At 52.5% G+C, this 15393-nt stretch overlaps 1 protein-coding gene across 5 annotated transcripts in view; it reads left to right on the forward strand.

The window, feature by feature from the left end:
* LOC139061089 (uncharacterized) overlaps positions 1–15393 on the forward strand; it is a 395355-nt gene that overhangs the window by 355784 nt on the left and 24178 nt on the right. Inside the window, exons 1-2 of one of the 5 annotated variants that reach the window (XM_070540603.1) lie at positions 5898–6068; positions 10536–10605. The exons of the other annotated variants lie outside the window; for them this stretch is intronic. Coding sequence (XP_070396704.1) covers positions 5920–6068; positions 10536–10605 — 219 coding nt within the window. The 5' untranslated portion in view covers positions 5898–5919. Of the gene's footprint in view, positions 1–5897; positions 6069–10535; positions 10606–15393 lie in introns of those variants that run through there. 5 annotated transcript variants of the gene reach the window in all.

A 15393-nucleotide genomic window follows, 5' to 3' on the forward strand; every position in this document is an offset into this window, starting at 1 on the left:
GGCGTTGTAGTGAAAATGTCTAAACAAAGCATTGCGATGCACGTATGTTCGACAGCGAAAGCATGCGCGACACAGAAGAGAATAATAAAATTGTGTGGTTTACGCACCATCAAATCCATGAAACTTGTGATGACAAAGCCGATGGCAATCGTTTTTTGCTTTCTTTTTTTCTCGAATTTCCTGCAATGATCTTCGTATTAGCCTGGAAAATCGCCACAAGTGCGACATTTATGTATGTAACTTTTGTGTAGGAATGAAGTCGACAGCGATGCTGTATATAAATAAGGGAAAAAAATAACAGCATAGGTATGGCTGTTTGCGGGGTTGCAAGAAGTTGTTCATGTCTAATGGCGCCTTGCTTATATGGGCGTAAAAGACATTATCATCATCATCACCGTCTGGTGCATTGGCAGTATATTCCGTGTAGAGAGGGAATACACTCTCTGCAACTGGGTATTCCCTGCAAGCCGAGTTGCGCGAAAGTGCGCAGATGGTGAAAATATTTGTTTCGGAATAAAGTAAGCGCTGACCGCATGCAGCAGCGGTGATTAACACCTTTCGAAATCTCGTGTACAGTGCCACTTGTTGCTTACAGAAAATCTGTTTGCGGCACTGTTTAGGTCAAAACTAACTTAAATTGAACAATTGTACTTACGTCACTGTCGCAACGTGTTGTTTGAATTATGCTATCATCATTAGCTGTACAGCGGAAAGTGGAACGCGGACCTCTTCAATCTGCGGCTGGAAAACTGGAACGCTCGCATTCGTAACTGCGCTCATTCCGAAAGACACGTTCAGAAATGCTGCGGGGATAAAATGGCGGTGATTCGTCACCTTGTAACGTATGCGAACGGGCCACGATTGCGAGTTTATGTAAGGAGGCCGAAGTGGATGTATATTACCCGCGGAATAACTGACCGTGCCACAGACTTGCTCTTTACACTTGAATTTGTCTGCAGTGCGTATAGCAGAAGAACGCTTTTGTTGCTGGTTGTGGAAAGGGCCCGCACTCGCATAGGATGACAGGTTATAGAACCGGTCGGGGCCACGTCTTACATACAATCTATACTATGATACCACGGTATTTGCACGAGCAGCCGTTGCAATATCTGCCAGTGTGCGATGGTCAGTTTTGGTGTCTGAAACGAAGGCTGGTTTCAAAACGCTTAGCTACGAATATAGTACATGCATGCCAACTTTCTTCTTTTCTTCGTTTTTGTCACTTGCCTTTTACGTTGATTTTATTGTGGGACGGGGTAAATATCGTACCTTTTGAGACAGATGCAAAGAATAATGTTGGGACTAGAATTCGAATTGTTCTAACCGGGACGAGACGTTGTCGAACGTATACATTTTGTTGGAGCGAGTGCGTCCGTAATGTCATTTGGCTACTTCCCGCGCATCTGGTTAGTGGGTCTCTGATCGCGGCCAGCTGAAAGTTGTAAGCCGAGAGGCTGCAGCCCCTTAGAAGCTTGAACATCACTGTTGACGTGCTTGTCTGCATCAGCCTATATTCACTTCTCAGCATTCGAAGCTGCCGCGCTTTAAGCTAAGGCCTCCGCCCAATTGGGCATGGGCAGGCTGAATAAGAAAATAACAAATCCGCACAGACGTGATTATCGTTCCTCGTTGTGCGTTTTATTGGCCATGTACACGTTGTCGCGGTATGTCTGCTGGGAACTGCTCGTCGCGCGCAGTATAGGGGCGCGGGGCATCGCGGGCACATGCATGCGTACCGCGCATGCGTCTTCCTGACGTTTGAGCGACGGTGCCCCGGCTGTAGCGCGGCGTTTGCCTTTGCGTGGTCGCGTCGTCAGACGGGGTGCGCGCTGCACAAAGGTCTGCGTTCTTCCTTCTCCGTTCGGTCCCTCGGTGCGCGACTGGGGATCGCTTTTGTTCGCACCGGGGCGTCTTGTCTCCGCGAGGCATTTCGCCCAGTCACGTTCGCAAACCTCGGGTCTCGCTATGTCGAAAGGCCCGTCGCTTGCCCTCGCGCCGTTTGCACTGCGCGGGCTCCCGGGACCCGTCGTTTGTCTAGGCCCCAAACGGCTTCCTCTCTCGGCCGCGCCCGTTGCCGCTTCCTTTGGATACCGTGCCGTCATCATTCGACATTTAGTGCGGCGTCACGGAGGCCGGCCGGATTCTGCGCTCGACGAATGTTTAGCCTTCCACCGGGGCACACGTACTCACAGCTGTTTTGTGGCTGATGGGGGGAAAAAAAAAACCATAGCGTGGCTGTCTTACGGTATATTGAGTGGGATATCGCACGAAAGAGGTCGGAGGAGCACATCAATCGTACGCTCGGTCTGTACACTGTATCTGTACCGTTCTACACCATGCCGCAAGGCGCCGCTAAATTTCTGCCGCGTCACGACCGTGGTACCGAGGCATATGCGCCTGATGGTGTGGGCCCCGGTTCGCAGACACTCAAGCGGTAAGGTGCCTTGGACTCAAGCTTCCACACCGTCGTACTCAAGCACGACATGCAACCATCTACCTGCGTGCCAAGCGTTGCTTCTTGCTTTCTTGCGAAGGCCGCTTCCTGTAGCTCTTGCGTGGCGAGATTTGTTCGCGAGGCGTCGGCAGTGGCGATGCGGATGTCGCGAAGCCCATCCGCGCAGCGTGTGCACGCACGCGCGCAAGGGCGGGACCCCCGTAGCGCGTGACCTTGCGTCGACCCGGGTTCCTTCGGCAACGCCGCGCGGCCGGCGTCCGCAGCAAGTGTAGGTGCGCCGCGCCTTCGAAATAGTAACGCGGCGCCAGGTGCACCGTTATCCCCCGGGCACGCGACGTTCGATCGCCTGCAGTGGTTTTCGCGAGAAGGGCAGCGTTGGCGGACGGCTTGGGGGCTCTTTAGCGGCGCCGCGAACTGCGTGCGTATTGCTGTCAGCCGTGTGAGTGGAGCCCGCGCGGCTCGGGGCAATCCGTGCTGACGTCACGCTCAGGACGAGCCACCCACGCCGGCGCGGCGCTCAAGTGCGTTGCGAAACGAGGTCAACCCGCGGTCGGGCGTTTCGAGAAACCAATGTACTTACGGGCACACATATAAACGACGACCGGCTGTTGCGACCGGCCGTTGCGTTCAGCCGGCGTGAACTTCGCTTGTGGAAGTGTCTATGCAATGAACAGGCTCTTGATGTGATCGCCTGTCTCCGTGTTTAATTACGTGAATTATGAATTAAATTGTGGGCTTTTAAGTACCAAAACCACGATCTGACATGATACGCGCCGTAGCGGGGGACTCCGGATTAATTTTTCGCCAGATGGTGGTTCTCTAATTTGCACCCAATGCGCGGTACACGAGCATTTCTTTTTATGCCGCGGCCATCGTGATGCGGCAGCCGCGCCCGGGATCGCAGCAGCGACCTCGTGCTCCGCGGCGCACAGTACCATATAGCACTGAGCTGCTTACGTCACTCATTCTAACGCATCATGAGTCGTCTCTGGCAGATGGCCTCGTGATTGTTTAAAGTAGCACGACAAATATCATCTCTCTTTGTAGGATGTAGGCACCAGTAGCGCATGCGCAGTAGCCTTATCCTGTATGTTACGTACCCGCCGTTTTGGCTTAACGGATATGGCATTCTGCATGCAGCTGAGGACAAGGTGGCGTGTTCCATTCTCGGCCTTATTCCGATGGGGGCGTTATGGTGAAAAACTCGGGTGCACGTTAAAGAGCGCCCCCGGTGGTCAAAATTAATTCGAAGTTCCCCATTACGGTATCCCGCGTGGCTGGTGGGTGGCGCCAGGTGCTTCAGCTCCACTAGCTAGTTTCATAAGGACACGCGTACGCAAGAGAAATGTTTTCGGAGGAGCGTCACGCTGGTTGATAAGTCAAAAGCAATCGCTCTCATCGTGCATCTACCGCTCATACACTTGGCGACGTGGAAAGAGTGAGAAAAACATAAGGAACATGTCGCCCTGCAGTGCAGCTTTTGTTACGGCAAGGACATTTATTGAGGTTCCTGAACCAATTTCGCGGCAGTCACGTCATCCGGCCGTGGCACGTTTTCTTCTCTTTTTCTTTTACAGAAAGGAAACATTTTAGTAGAACATTGTTTTTTACCCCTGTGGTTTTCCAATTTTTCAAGCAGATTTTTTACGCATGCCTTCTACGCACTTGTTTGAATTCACCATTCATACTGCTGAAATACAGATGGTCTTCTCTTTGATCGTCTTTTAACCCGAGGGGCTCCTTGCCATACAGTTCTCGTTACATACATGGGGCCTTGGCCACTTTAGCGTTGGAATGCCGCATTAATGAACCAAATTACATAGGGACACAAACAGCTGACGTTTCATTATTGCCTTCGGTTGTTTGGTTGCTGCATTGTCGTCTGCCAAGTCATGGCATATGCATTTGCGCTACTTTCCGTCGACGTGGGAGCCGCAGTGTGTCATGGTCACACGATGGGAAAGGCTCGTATGCCTGATGTGGTTACAACAGCCACGTGTGACTGTGTCGCGCACTGGCGGGGAAGGTATCCACTTTCCGGTTCTGTTTGTCAGAGTAAAGTAAGGGAAATGAACTCCCAACCGCGACACTTCTCGCATGCAGTACGGTATTTGCGAAAAAGAAACCGAATTATACCGTTCGTAACCTATATTCGTCTCATAAGTAAATAAGTTCACTCGCCATCCCGGCTCTGCGAAAGTGGATGTCGAGCAAATCTGTTGAAAACCACCACTACAACTGCTGAGGGGCGTGTGCAGTGCTTTATTGGTGGTCTAGAGTAATTGTAGAAATGATAACTTAGGTTAATGGTAGTAAGAGTAATTTTGACAGCACGCCGCCGTCGTGTTGAAACACCGCTATGGCTATAGCGGTGCTTCAACAACATTCAAATCAGTTGCTAGGCTGATTCCTTTATACGTAAGGCTAGGGACGTCACTCCCCACGTCGCAAGCTGCCGTCGCCGGGGCAGCTTGCGCAATTGACTGCAATCTTTAGCGGGAAACGTATGCGGGGAGCTCTACGTGCTTGGAATGGTAATCAGGAGCGCCTTATTATCAATTATGTGGTTCGGATGCTTGTTTTATGCGTGTTCTTTATTGAAACGCATGGCGTTCTGTATGTTGTATGCGTCATTCCAAAGAATGTATGTCATGGTCGCTTCCCTTTGCTGAGTACTTGAAGCCATCTGCCTTACGTGGGTACGAGCCATTACTCCTGGCCTGCACTGCCGCCCGGATCGGCCCATATTTTTTTGTTAATGGATGCGGACAGGAAAAATGTCGACCACCGAGAGGCCAAAACAGCTTTGCTGTAAAAGTTCATTGTGTACTTTCCCATGTAATCTCAGTTTAACAGCTACTTCCAAATGTAGTGGCGAAGATGAGACAAAATTTACTTTCCTCTCGAATTTCGTGGTTCGAAAACTTTCCCGATGAAAGCGCAACAGATTAAATCCGCATGAAAAGCCTGTAAATACCAGCGAACGAACGGCGATTCATTTTGGGGTGACGTACGCGTGGCTGCGCCCTTACCGAAGTCGGCAGTGCGGAAGTCAGTGGCGTGCATTGGGACTCTCACCTTTCGAGCGCCACGGCCACTGACTTTCACTGCAAACGGATGCGTCAATAAGCAGGACTTAACTGCAGCTTAATTTACGAGGTTTCACTATACATGCGTGTCTTCCCGAGTGTGTGTTTAGCTGCTCTGTACCGCGACTCCCATTTGCATCAGTTAGTGCTGATCAAAGTTTGCGACGCTGCAGTAGTGTCGCAAACCAGAAATGCATCGTAATTCCCGCGCTTGATAACTGTATGCATACAGTGCTCAGCGAATGAAGCGCGATGCTCGGAGCGCGTGGCTGCCGGTGCTTCTTGCGGTACCCGTAGGCGCTGGGGACACCAAATGATTGTGGTATATGCGACGAAGGGCCTTTGTGACTGCATTTGACCTCTCATCGATCACCTATGCGCGCTGTCGTGCGGCGCCAAATTTGCCGGCCGCCACGCGGTCCGAGTGTCGCGTCTCAGTCGCCGCCGAGCCCTGTGCGCGGGGCGACTGCAGCGTGCCATTTGCGGCAAATTGTGCATCCGCTCCACCTGCGAAATTATCCGAGGTGAGCTTTCGGGATTCCCATTGTTACCGTTTCACTCGACTCTTGTGGCGTCCGTCCACGCCCACGCGTCCTATAGCTGCCTCTGCAGGAGACCCGCTCCGCGTTGGAGTGGCGGCTCAGCTGTCGAGGCGGGCGCGGATTCTCGACTCCGCGCGCAGCTGCGAGGCAGCTGTGCAAGGTCGGCGCCGCTCGGTCTGCGTGCGGAGCCGCTGCTGCGAGCTCGTCTCTCGCCGAAGCGAGCTGACACACGCAATATTCTGAATTGAGTGTCCTTCGTCGCGGTCTTTTTGGTGCGCCCTTGTATCTGGCGCATTTAGTTCGTGCGTTGGTCACGAATTGCCTCGTGGTGCACGCGAGTCACGCTCACTCCCTTCTTGTATTGCGTGCGTGTCGTATTATACAAAGAAAGCACCAGGATCCGTTTTCTTTGTCAGTCTAACTTTATTGAAGACTTAGCCGTAACTGCCGTCGTTAGTGCCTCTATATGGGGCGCACGTGTGCTTAATGTGGGAGAATGATAACGAAGGTACGACGCGCGATAGCGCTGGTACGGGTCAAGCCACACTTCCCGTTTAGCCTGTGTGATGATCTTGTTGGCCATTTACGCGCCGTGGTTGTATAGTGGCTGTGGTGTTGGGCTGCTGAGCACGAGGTCGCGGGATCGAATCCCGGCCCCGGCGGCCGCATATCGATGGGGCGAAATGCGTAAACACCCGTGTACTTAGATTTAGGTGCACATTAAAAAGCCCCCAAGTGGTCACAATATAATCCGCAGTCCCGCACTACGGCGGGCCTCATGATCAGAAAGTGGTTTTGGCACGTAAAACCCCATAATTTAATTTGTTGGCAATGTCGTGGGCAGAATGAATGCTCGTCGAGGTTCGTTCGTGTGCTGTGGGAGGCGGCTTCTCTCTGCGGTTGCGTGACTCGCTCTGGTTTGGCGCGGCGATGTGCTTCTGTGGCAGCGGGCGGCCTCGCCGCTTCGCTGCGCCGTCGGTACTTGGGCCGCGCTCTCCCTCTTTCCCTCGTCGGTTTTGGGGCCGTTTCTGACGGTTCTTTCGGCGCGGGTTGAGAGCGCACACCGCTATCCCGGATTCACGCTCTGATAATCCGCGCGTTCTTTCCACGCGAAACCTGCCGGGTGGGGGGAAGGGCGAGCAGAAAGAGGGGACGCGAACGAACAAGCGAAAGACGCACGCGTGTAGGCAGGGACGTGCGGGCTCGCGCTTGCATGAAAAATTCGCCCTTGTCGCGCGGCGCGCGCGTTAACACGCAGGCTGTCCGACGCCCGCGCGCGCGCCCAGTGAAAACTGCCGCTCGCGCACTCGGATCCTTTCGCCGAGAGTCCGATCCCGTTTCACTCGGCGCTTCTCTCTTTCTCTCGGCTCCGTGGTGCGAACTCATTCGCGGGGGAAGAGGCGGCGGTGTGGGCGGCTCCCTGGCGGGACGGCTCGTCGTCTCCGTGTTTACCCTTGTGCGCGAGCGGTAGTGGCTGGCGGCTGCTCGTCGGCGCTAAGACGCGGTCCTCGTCGGATGGCGATCGGGTGTTCCTGACTTCGCGTCGGATTTTGCGGGCGGCGACCCGCTCTCGGTGGAGTCGCTCGAGGTGTCCGGGTTTTCCGCCACTGGACACTTCCGCCGACCATGGGGTGAGCACGCTTCGTTGCCAAGAGCATAATTAGAAGGAAAAGAAAATGTTACTGTCTTGCCGTAATGCCTGTTTGCTGCACTGTGGCCCCATGCGCGCTTTTTTTTTCTCACGGTAATGAAAAAAAAGAGTGCATCGTCCGGTGACTTAACCACTTTTATCTTTATTATGTAATTGTTCCCCTGAACTATATTCGGTACGCAACGTATGGCCGAGACGGCATGCTCGGGTAAATTACTGTCGATTGAGCACACTTCGCCTCGAGGACGATTTCAACTGTCAGCAGCGTTGTCCTCGCCTTCGTCGGAGGCTTAACGATGTCTGCCTGAAAGTTGGCATCGCTGTGAAGCTCAGCTCTTCTGTTACTTGCTTCTGCTGTTTGGCTTTGTTTTGCCACGCGAGAGCGCATTTCTTGGTTCTGCGTTGACAGTGTCACTGTTCTGTATTTCTCTTGACAACAACCGAGTGTCAGTGTTCATATGTTTACTGACAAATGATGCCTTAAACGATAACACCAGTTTTGTATGTAACTTAGCCGAAAGAAAATGGGTAGCGTTTGCTCCTTTCGAATCTTGCACATATATCTGTTTTCTTGCTTGTTACCAATGCCTTACCAACTTCATTTCCCTGTTAGATTATGTGGCTGTTGTGAGCGTGTCTATAAGCCTTGCGCTTCCAGCGTGGTATTTCTTGTTGCTTATATACATTGAGGGAAGGGAACGAAGTGTGTACGAAATATGCAGTTTATACGATGTTCGCGCTGACTACTATAGCTTAGTACATTTTGTTCAAATGCGTCACCAGCATCTGAATGCACCGACTAATTAACCTTGGACGTATTGCTGGAATAAGAGCGTCTCCTCGGTCTCGACCCGAGAGCGGTTATCAACGGCTGTCATGAAGGTTGCGCTCGTGGCAGAAAGGTACTGAGGAAAACCCCTTTCTCACTAGCTTTACTTGCTGGCAGGGCTGCTGCTATCGCGGCAAACAAGCCGCGATGGCAGTAAATGCCAGCAAATGCTACCGAGCCATATGAGCGGTGTTCAACCGAAGACGTTTAATGCTGAAAACTATGGAGTGGAGAGGTTGTACTTTACCACCGCACATTATTCGCGCCGGTGGGTACTTGTTGGGCTGTAATCCCTGATTAGCGCTTTATACTGAACTGAAACTCGCTAAACAACTCCAGCTACTTCATGGCAAGTGTTATCATTGCGAGAATGGAAGCCACGCACACAGAGCTCGGGACATGTCCGCATAGTCTCGAAAGGGTGTGGGGAAGGCGGGTTGTCTCAGAAATTCTTGCTTTGTGTAGCTATGCCTTTTACGCACCGGGTGACTTTCTGTGTTCCACTAAGCTTCTTGAAGTAATTAACGAATGAGTGCACGTAGCTCATTAATAACGTTAACCATTGGTATCGCAAAACTCGCTATGTCTGCGGGTGCGAGTATAATGTGTCGCCGAAAAAAAAAATAGCGTTGTTTTCTTTACTGAATTAAAAAGAAATAATTACTTCGGTTTTATTGAGACGCCCTGTGTGCGACTCGGCGCTGCATGTGCTCCGTTTAGTTGTGCGCTACAGTTTTGTTTGCTTTCCAACACCTGCACCGTCGAAAGCCAGGTGCGCGTCGCTGGTCAAATGCAATTTTAATGTATTATTTTTTTTGAGAGAGAGAGAGAGAGAGAGAGGGATCTATTTATTGTTCCTCGCGTGTGCTCCTTCCAAGAATGGGCGGGTACTGAAAGTTGGGCTGCAGCGGCAGCGCATTGTCTGCCGCATCACGAAGGTCTCGCATCTGAAAGTTTGTCTCACAGCGGGACAACAACATGCGTTCAGGCTGAGGGTGAATCTTCTGGCGGGTTGTCTCCCCGTGAACCGCATGACAAAAGCGTTGCTTAGGGCAGAGAAAAGATACGTTTCTTTTTTCTTTTCCTGTTTTTTGTTTGCTACTTTTGGTTGCTCGACAGTGTACGCAAGGCAAGCGCGGCACTCCTCTTGTATTTGGAGTTTTGAAATTTGCGTCCACCTTGTCGGAGTTGTTAGGCGGCAGTTTTAGTGACTGCAGCAAGAGCAACGAAACTTTCACGCGCACATTTGCGGTATGTCCAAGGGTGGCACTCCTGATGGCGGTTTCCGTCCCATTCATCGGACCAGTAATATCGTACACTATTTGCATATCCAGGACTTTTGCTCATTGCCCATTCGAAAATGTGTAGGAACTTCACCGCAGTACACCCGCGTAACTCGAGGAGCAACATTTTCGAAAAATTATATTTCGAACGATTGGCCGAGTTTCAATTAGCAACGTCGAGGGTGTACTTGTACATTGTACAGTGTACATGCGCATTTGCGGCACTTATCCTAACTTCGCTTCTGCTTTATGACAGTGTTTTGGACAGGACTAATACACTGCTATAATGCAGCACTAAGTTCCGACTAAGTGTGAGAAATGGATATATGTTGTGGAAAAGAAGTACTCACTCGACCTTGCTATCAACAACTCGTTGAAACTAGGTATCTCCTGGTGTGTGTGTGTGTGTGTGTGTGTGTGTGTGTGTGTGTGTGTGTGTGTGTGTGTGTGTGTGTGTGTGTGTGTGTGTGTGTGTGTGTATATATATATATATATATATATATTGTAAATGCAGCCCCTTGAGTTACGCTGGCGTATTTTGATGAAGTTCAACAACTTTTCGAAGCGGCAATGCCCACAACTTCTCGGTGTGGGTAAACTATCGCTTTGCTGTGCGTGCTTTGGATTTCAAGAACAGCGTTCACTAATGTTATCGTTCATGCGTGAAACTGCGTTCTTTTCAGCAGCGCAGCTGTTGCAGTGAACGCAGAGGAGTCTCGCAGAGATCGCGGCGTTGCTCGAAGGGCACAACCTTCTGTGAGTGCAAGTAGCATTCAACAAAAGCCGCTCGCGCTTTTTCTCTTTTTCGTTGTTTCCCCTGAAATTTATTGGTTTCACGTGTGCCATATGACTGTGTATTTAAACCTGCTGCCGATTGAGATAGACAGACTGACGGCGCTGTGTGCTGCGGCTGCTGATACGTACTGGAAATTGTGTCGTCGGCCGCGGCGGCAAATTCGACTGTCTCTGATAACGTCCAAGGTTTTTCGTCACGCATCCAGCGGGAGCTTGTGCGCGTGTTACTTGCTGCGGGTGCACCTATAGCGTAGCAATTACCGTTTCACTCATTATTTTAATGCCTCCCTTACGAGTCGCCCCGCCGCGCTTTTCCGACCTCGATCCGCTTCATCTGGAGCCTTGCTTGTTCGCGCATTTTCCCGTTCGGCGGAAGGAAAAGGCGCCGCGAGCGTCGTGCACTGGGCCGGAAACCGTAGCTGCCGCGAGTCTCCGCACGTCTGGCATCGCCAGTGGGCTGTACGGCTTCTGAGCTGCCGGCTGCATCTGGCCATTCTGACTGTGAGGTAACGGCGGACGCTGCGCGAGCGGCGACACTGCATGTGATGGGGGAGAGACGAGACGGAGGGAAGTCGGTGAGCGGGACACCCCGCGATGGTGCTGCCTGTGCGCGGCAACCCTCTCTCTTTCCCCGAGGAGTCGTGTTGCGAGACAGGAAGTGAGCGGCTGCGGTGTTGGAGGCCTTTTGTTTTGTCGCGGTCACGCTTTTCATTGCCCCTCTCTCACTCGCCGCGGGACCGGCTCGGTTTGCTCCTGCCGACCGTCGAAGGCTTAATAAGACAATGGGTCTCCGCGGGCTTATCTCTCCGCACATTACAGCGCACTTAGCGGCCGTTTCTCCGGCAAGATGCCATTGTTTGGCGCGGAAGACGTTCCTGTCGATTCGTATCGATGTCCGCGCCGCCGGTGCCCGCCATTCGATCGCCGGTGCAGTCCTGTGGCCGTCACTTCCGGGCGGCCGCGGCGGCGCCGCTATACTCCCGTCTGGCGAGACGCCTCAACTCGTCGGCGAAATCTGTTCAAAGTGTCGATTATTTTCTGCGCCAGCATAAAGGTGAGGGCGTTTATGACGCTGTAAGCCTCGTTGTTCTAAGAGCTGGTAATGGCGAAGCATCTAGCATGCACAGAAGTCTCCATGGGCTTCAGAACTGGCCGACCAACCTGCATTCTAAATTAGCGGTGTACATAGTCTGTACTCTGGAAGAGTAGAACTTCGGGCCGGTTGGTCTCAGCTGTAATAAAAAGTCGCAGTTTCGCCCGAAAAACGAAGCATCGATTGCGATAGCAAATTAGTAGACCGCTATACGAGTAAGGATAGTTGTTTTATCGGCCGTATAAACTTGGAAACGTTCGCTTACTAACTGAATTAACAGGTATGAGCCGTCTGCAGATCCCTTTCAAGACACGGCGCGCGCGACCGCGCGCAGCCGTTGCAAAGTACGCACTTGTGGCAGAGTACGGAGATTGAACCGCGATCGTGGGCTTCCCTCGCGTGCCTTCGCTCGCACGCATAGCATAAGACGCGCGGCGACAGCAAAAATACGCCTGGAGTGTCCATATATTTGCCGTCCCGATAACAAAAATTGGCATCTGCTATATTTGAGAAGGAACGCGCGGGCGCAGCAATTGCCAGAACTATTTGTAACGATATAGATCAGTCTGCAACTAGCAGCACCTTTTTTCCTCCTCTTCCGGAAAACGCGGTGGCGCGCGAGGCAGAACTCACCAAGAGATCATGCGTAGGTTCGCGCGAACTTCAGAAACGTTTCAATCGTGTCGCCTCTCCGTCACTGACGCTGCCTGTACTAGTATTTGACAGTTGTCAATATAGGGCGCATGCCTCTATTAAAACGAGAATTTCACGGAAGACGCCCATCTATATGTAGTCTTTGGAAGTCAATCCAACTGCGCTATAACGGATACAAAGGCGTGGAATCGGGCCTCTTGCAATGCTTCTTTTCATTTTTTTTTCTCATTTCCGTCATCCGCTGTGTGAGCTGTTGGACCCGTTGCTTGCAAGGAGCGGCGGAACGTACTGCATTCCCAGGGCCGCTTTAATATAAAATGAACAGAACCAAAAATAAAAAAAAGAAAGGAACGAGCAGTGTCGTCGTTCATGGTGCTGCGAATCGCGCATGTTGTGTATAGTAGAAAACGGAGGGTGGCTGCTCCGTATATGCAGTCACGGCGTCGTCCTGCGCTTTTTTTTTTTTCCTGCGCGCTGCTGAGCCCCGCGGGAGGGTCCGAAGAGAAGGCGGACGCACTGCGCAGAGCCAGTCATTTGGCGGGGAAATGCCGATTGTTCTTAAAGAGAACGAAAACCTCCCAAATGTTCGCTCGAGAAAAAGGGAGAACAGAGAGCGACCGACTCCGCTACAGTGGATTTCCCGCTCTGTTTGGGATGGGGGACGGTGCGCGCCTTGTTGCGTGAAGCCGCGGCTGCAGATGGGATCGCGCTGAGTGTCTACGCCGAGGCGAGTGAGCGGAAGGAGCGCACCATCTGGCGGCGCGCGCTGGCCCAACGCGTAGCTGGAACGGCACCGCCGTGGGCACCACGGCGGGCGGGAGATTCGGGCTCGCGCATGCCGGGCGCGTCCAGATGGCCCGATGTAATCGACGAAAGTTGGCCCTCTACTTGGGGGACCGCGCGCTTCGATACCCCGAGAGGGAAAGAGAGAGAGAGAGAGAAAAAAAGAGAAGAAAGTAGGAGGAATTGAAATTTGGGCGATTTCGTGTTCATCCCCGATTAAGGACAGCGCGAACAAACGAGAGCGTACGCGGAAAGGGATTACATAGTACGAGCGCAATAAATGGAAGGAGGACCGTCTGGGAAAACGTAATCCGTTTATTCGAACTGTCGATCGGAAGCAGTAGTTAGAAGGTGCATTGATAAAACGGTCGGTTGTTGGCGGGGAAAAAAAATGAGCAGTGGCTGATTATTGGAAGATGAGAGCAGTGGTAACCGTCTCACCAGATTGTGAGCTCTCCATCAACAGTGTGGCGGAGAAAAAAAAAGAAAGCATGAGTGTAATGGCACGAGAGAGAGAGAGAGAGAGAGAGAGAGAGAGAGCAAAGAGTTCCGCGCAGCTGACGGCTCCGCTCAGTGGCGGCGTGAAACCACGGACTGCAAGAGCGCAGCACCGTCTTTAACTCGGCGAGGGTATGTATATAGGGCCCATGTGGACCCAGACTCGGTTGGAGAGATCGGTGCAATCTGTGAAGTCTAAGGTGGGACTCGAACGGGGGGCACTGATCCCCAGCTGCTCGTGGGCCCTGAAGGAACAGGAGATACCGCAATCTCGCTGTCCGTAGTTCGAAGTGCCGGAAGACAGACACCACAGGGGATTCTTTCGGCACTGCATGCTCCTGGGTATTACGGAAAAAAAAATGTGGGTCGGTGTCTCTCAATTGGCCTGTCTTGCAACGTTATAAACTTGAGCAGACTTCTCTTTCGTAGTTCTTTTTCCTTTTTCTGTAGCTCATCGAGAACTCCGTATCGCATCTGCCGCTGTGCCTTAGCGACCATATATGATGTTTGCGCGAGGTCCCGCGTTCGATTCGCGACCGCGGCGGCGCCTGCAGATCTGTCGGGCGAAATTAAAAAAAAAAACCCGCTCATGTGCTTAGATTTCGGTACGCGACAAAAAAACATTATTAGTCAGAATTCATTACGGCGTGCCTAATAATCCTATCGTGGTTTGGGCAAGTAAAGCCTGCACTGCAAAGCACTGCACTCACGTGCACTGAACTGCATGTGAGTTCGTGCGTTTGTGTCCTTGGGGTGCTGCAGACTCGTAATTAACCCCGTGATAATAGACCACCTTCGTTAGCTCTAAGTCATGCTTTTCATTTTCGACTGCGAAATGTTAGTGCCCGCAGCACGCATCCGCTGTAGGCAATTTCGAGGCAATGCTGGAATGCCGTCGTCGTGGACTGCTTAACACGGGCATTTTGGTGTAAGCAACGCACGGTATTTAGGAGTGATTCTAAGCATCAAAATGGGTTCTAAAGAAGCGGGAAGGGCGTTTCACAAGCGCTTTATCTTGAATTCACCCGCGCGCCAGAAGTAAGCACATGTTCGTACTGCAGCAGTGCAAGATAGCGTGGCCCGTGGACCGAAACACAACGCGTCTGTACTATCGCGGAACGACGCTTATACGTCATTTGGAATTGCGCCCTTGGAAGGCGCATTTTTCGTCCTTTTCGTATTCATTTTCGTACACCGAGCGCAACTATATGGCCCTCATTTCAGGCCGCTCTACAGCGCGCGCGCGCACCTTCGTCCCGGCGTTATATACCTTTTGACAAACTCGAGTCGCGGTGGTTTTCTCGTGAAATTTCGTATGGACACAGGTACAGTGTACGCGCACGGCCGTGCCAATGCCTACGGGGCCGTTGCACGGTCGTTTGGGGGGGGGGGTGCGTGCCGCTTCTCTTCCCGCGCGCGTAGCGCACGGCGCCGTCAGCCGCGCTGGCCCGCAGTTCTTGCGCAGGTCGCGCGGTTACGCTGCGGTGGTTCGGCGCGCTGCCGCTGCGGCAGCGCGTACCGCAAGGCAAGCACGGAGGGTCGTGCCTGCATGGTAGCGCCGCGCGCTTTTGTGCGTAGCGCGGCTCCTTTCGCTTCATGCATGCGTGGCGCGCGTTGCCTACTGCTCCGTGGCGTCGCTAACGCCGCGCGTTCGCAGCCGCCGCTGACCCAGCTGCTCAGCGGCGAAACGCGCACGTCGACGCTCAGCGTTATGGACGCCG

This window comes from Dermacentor albipictus, chromosome 1, assembly GCF_038994185.2.
Source record: "Dermacentor albipictus isolate Rhodes 1998 colony chromosome 1, USDA_Dalb.pri_finalv2, whole genome shotgun sequence".
Lineage (NCBI taxonomy): Eukaryota > Metazoa > Arthropoda > Arachnida > Ixodida > Ixodidae > Dermacentor > Dermacentor albipictus.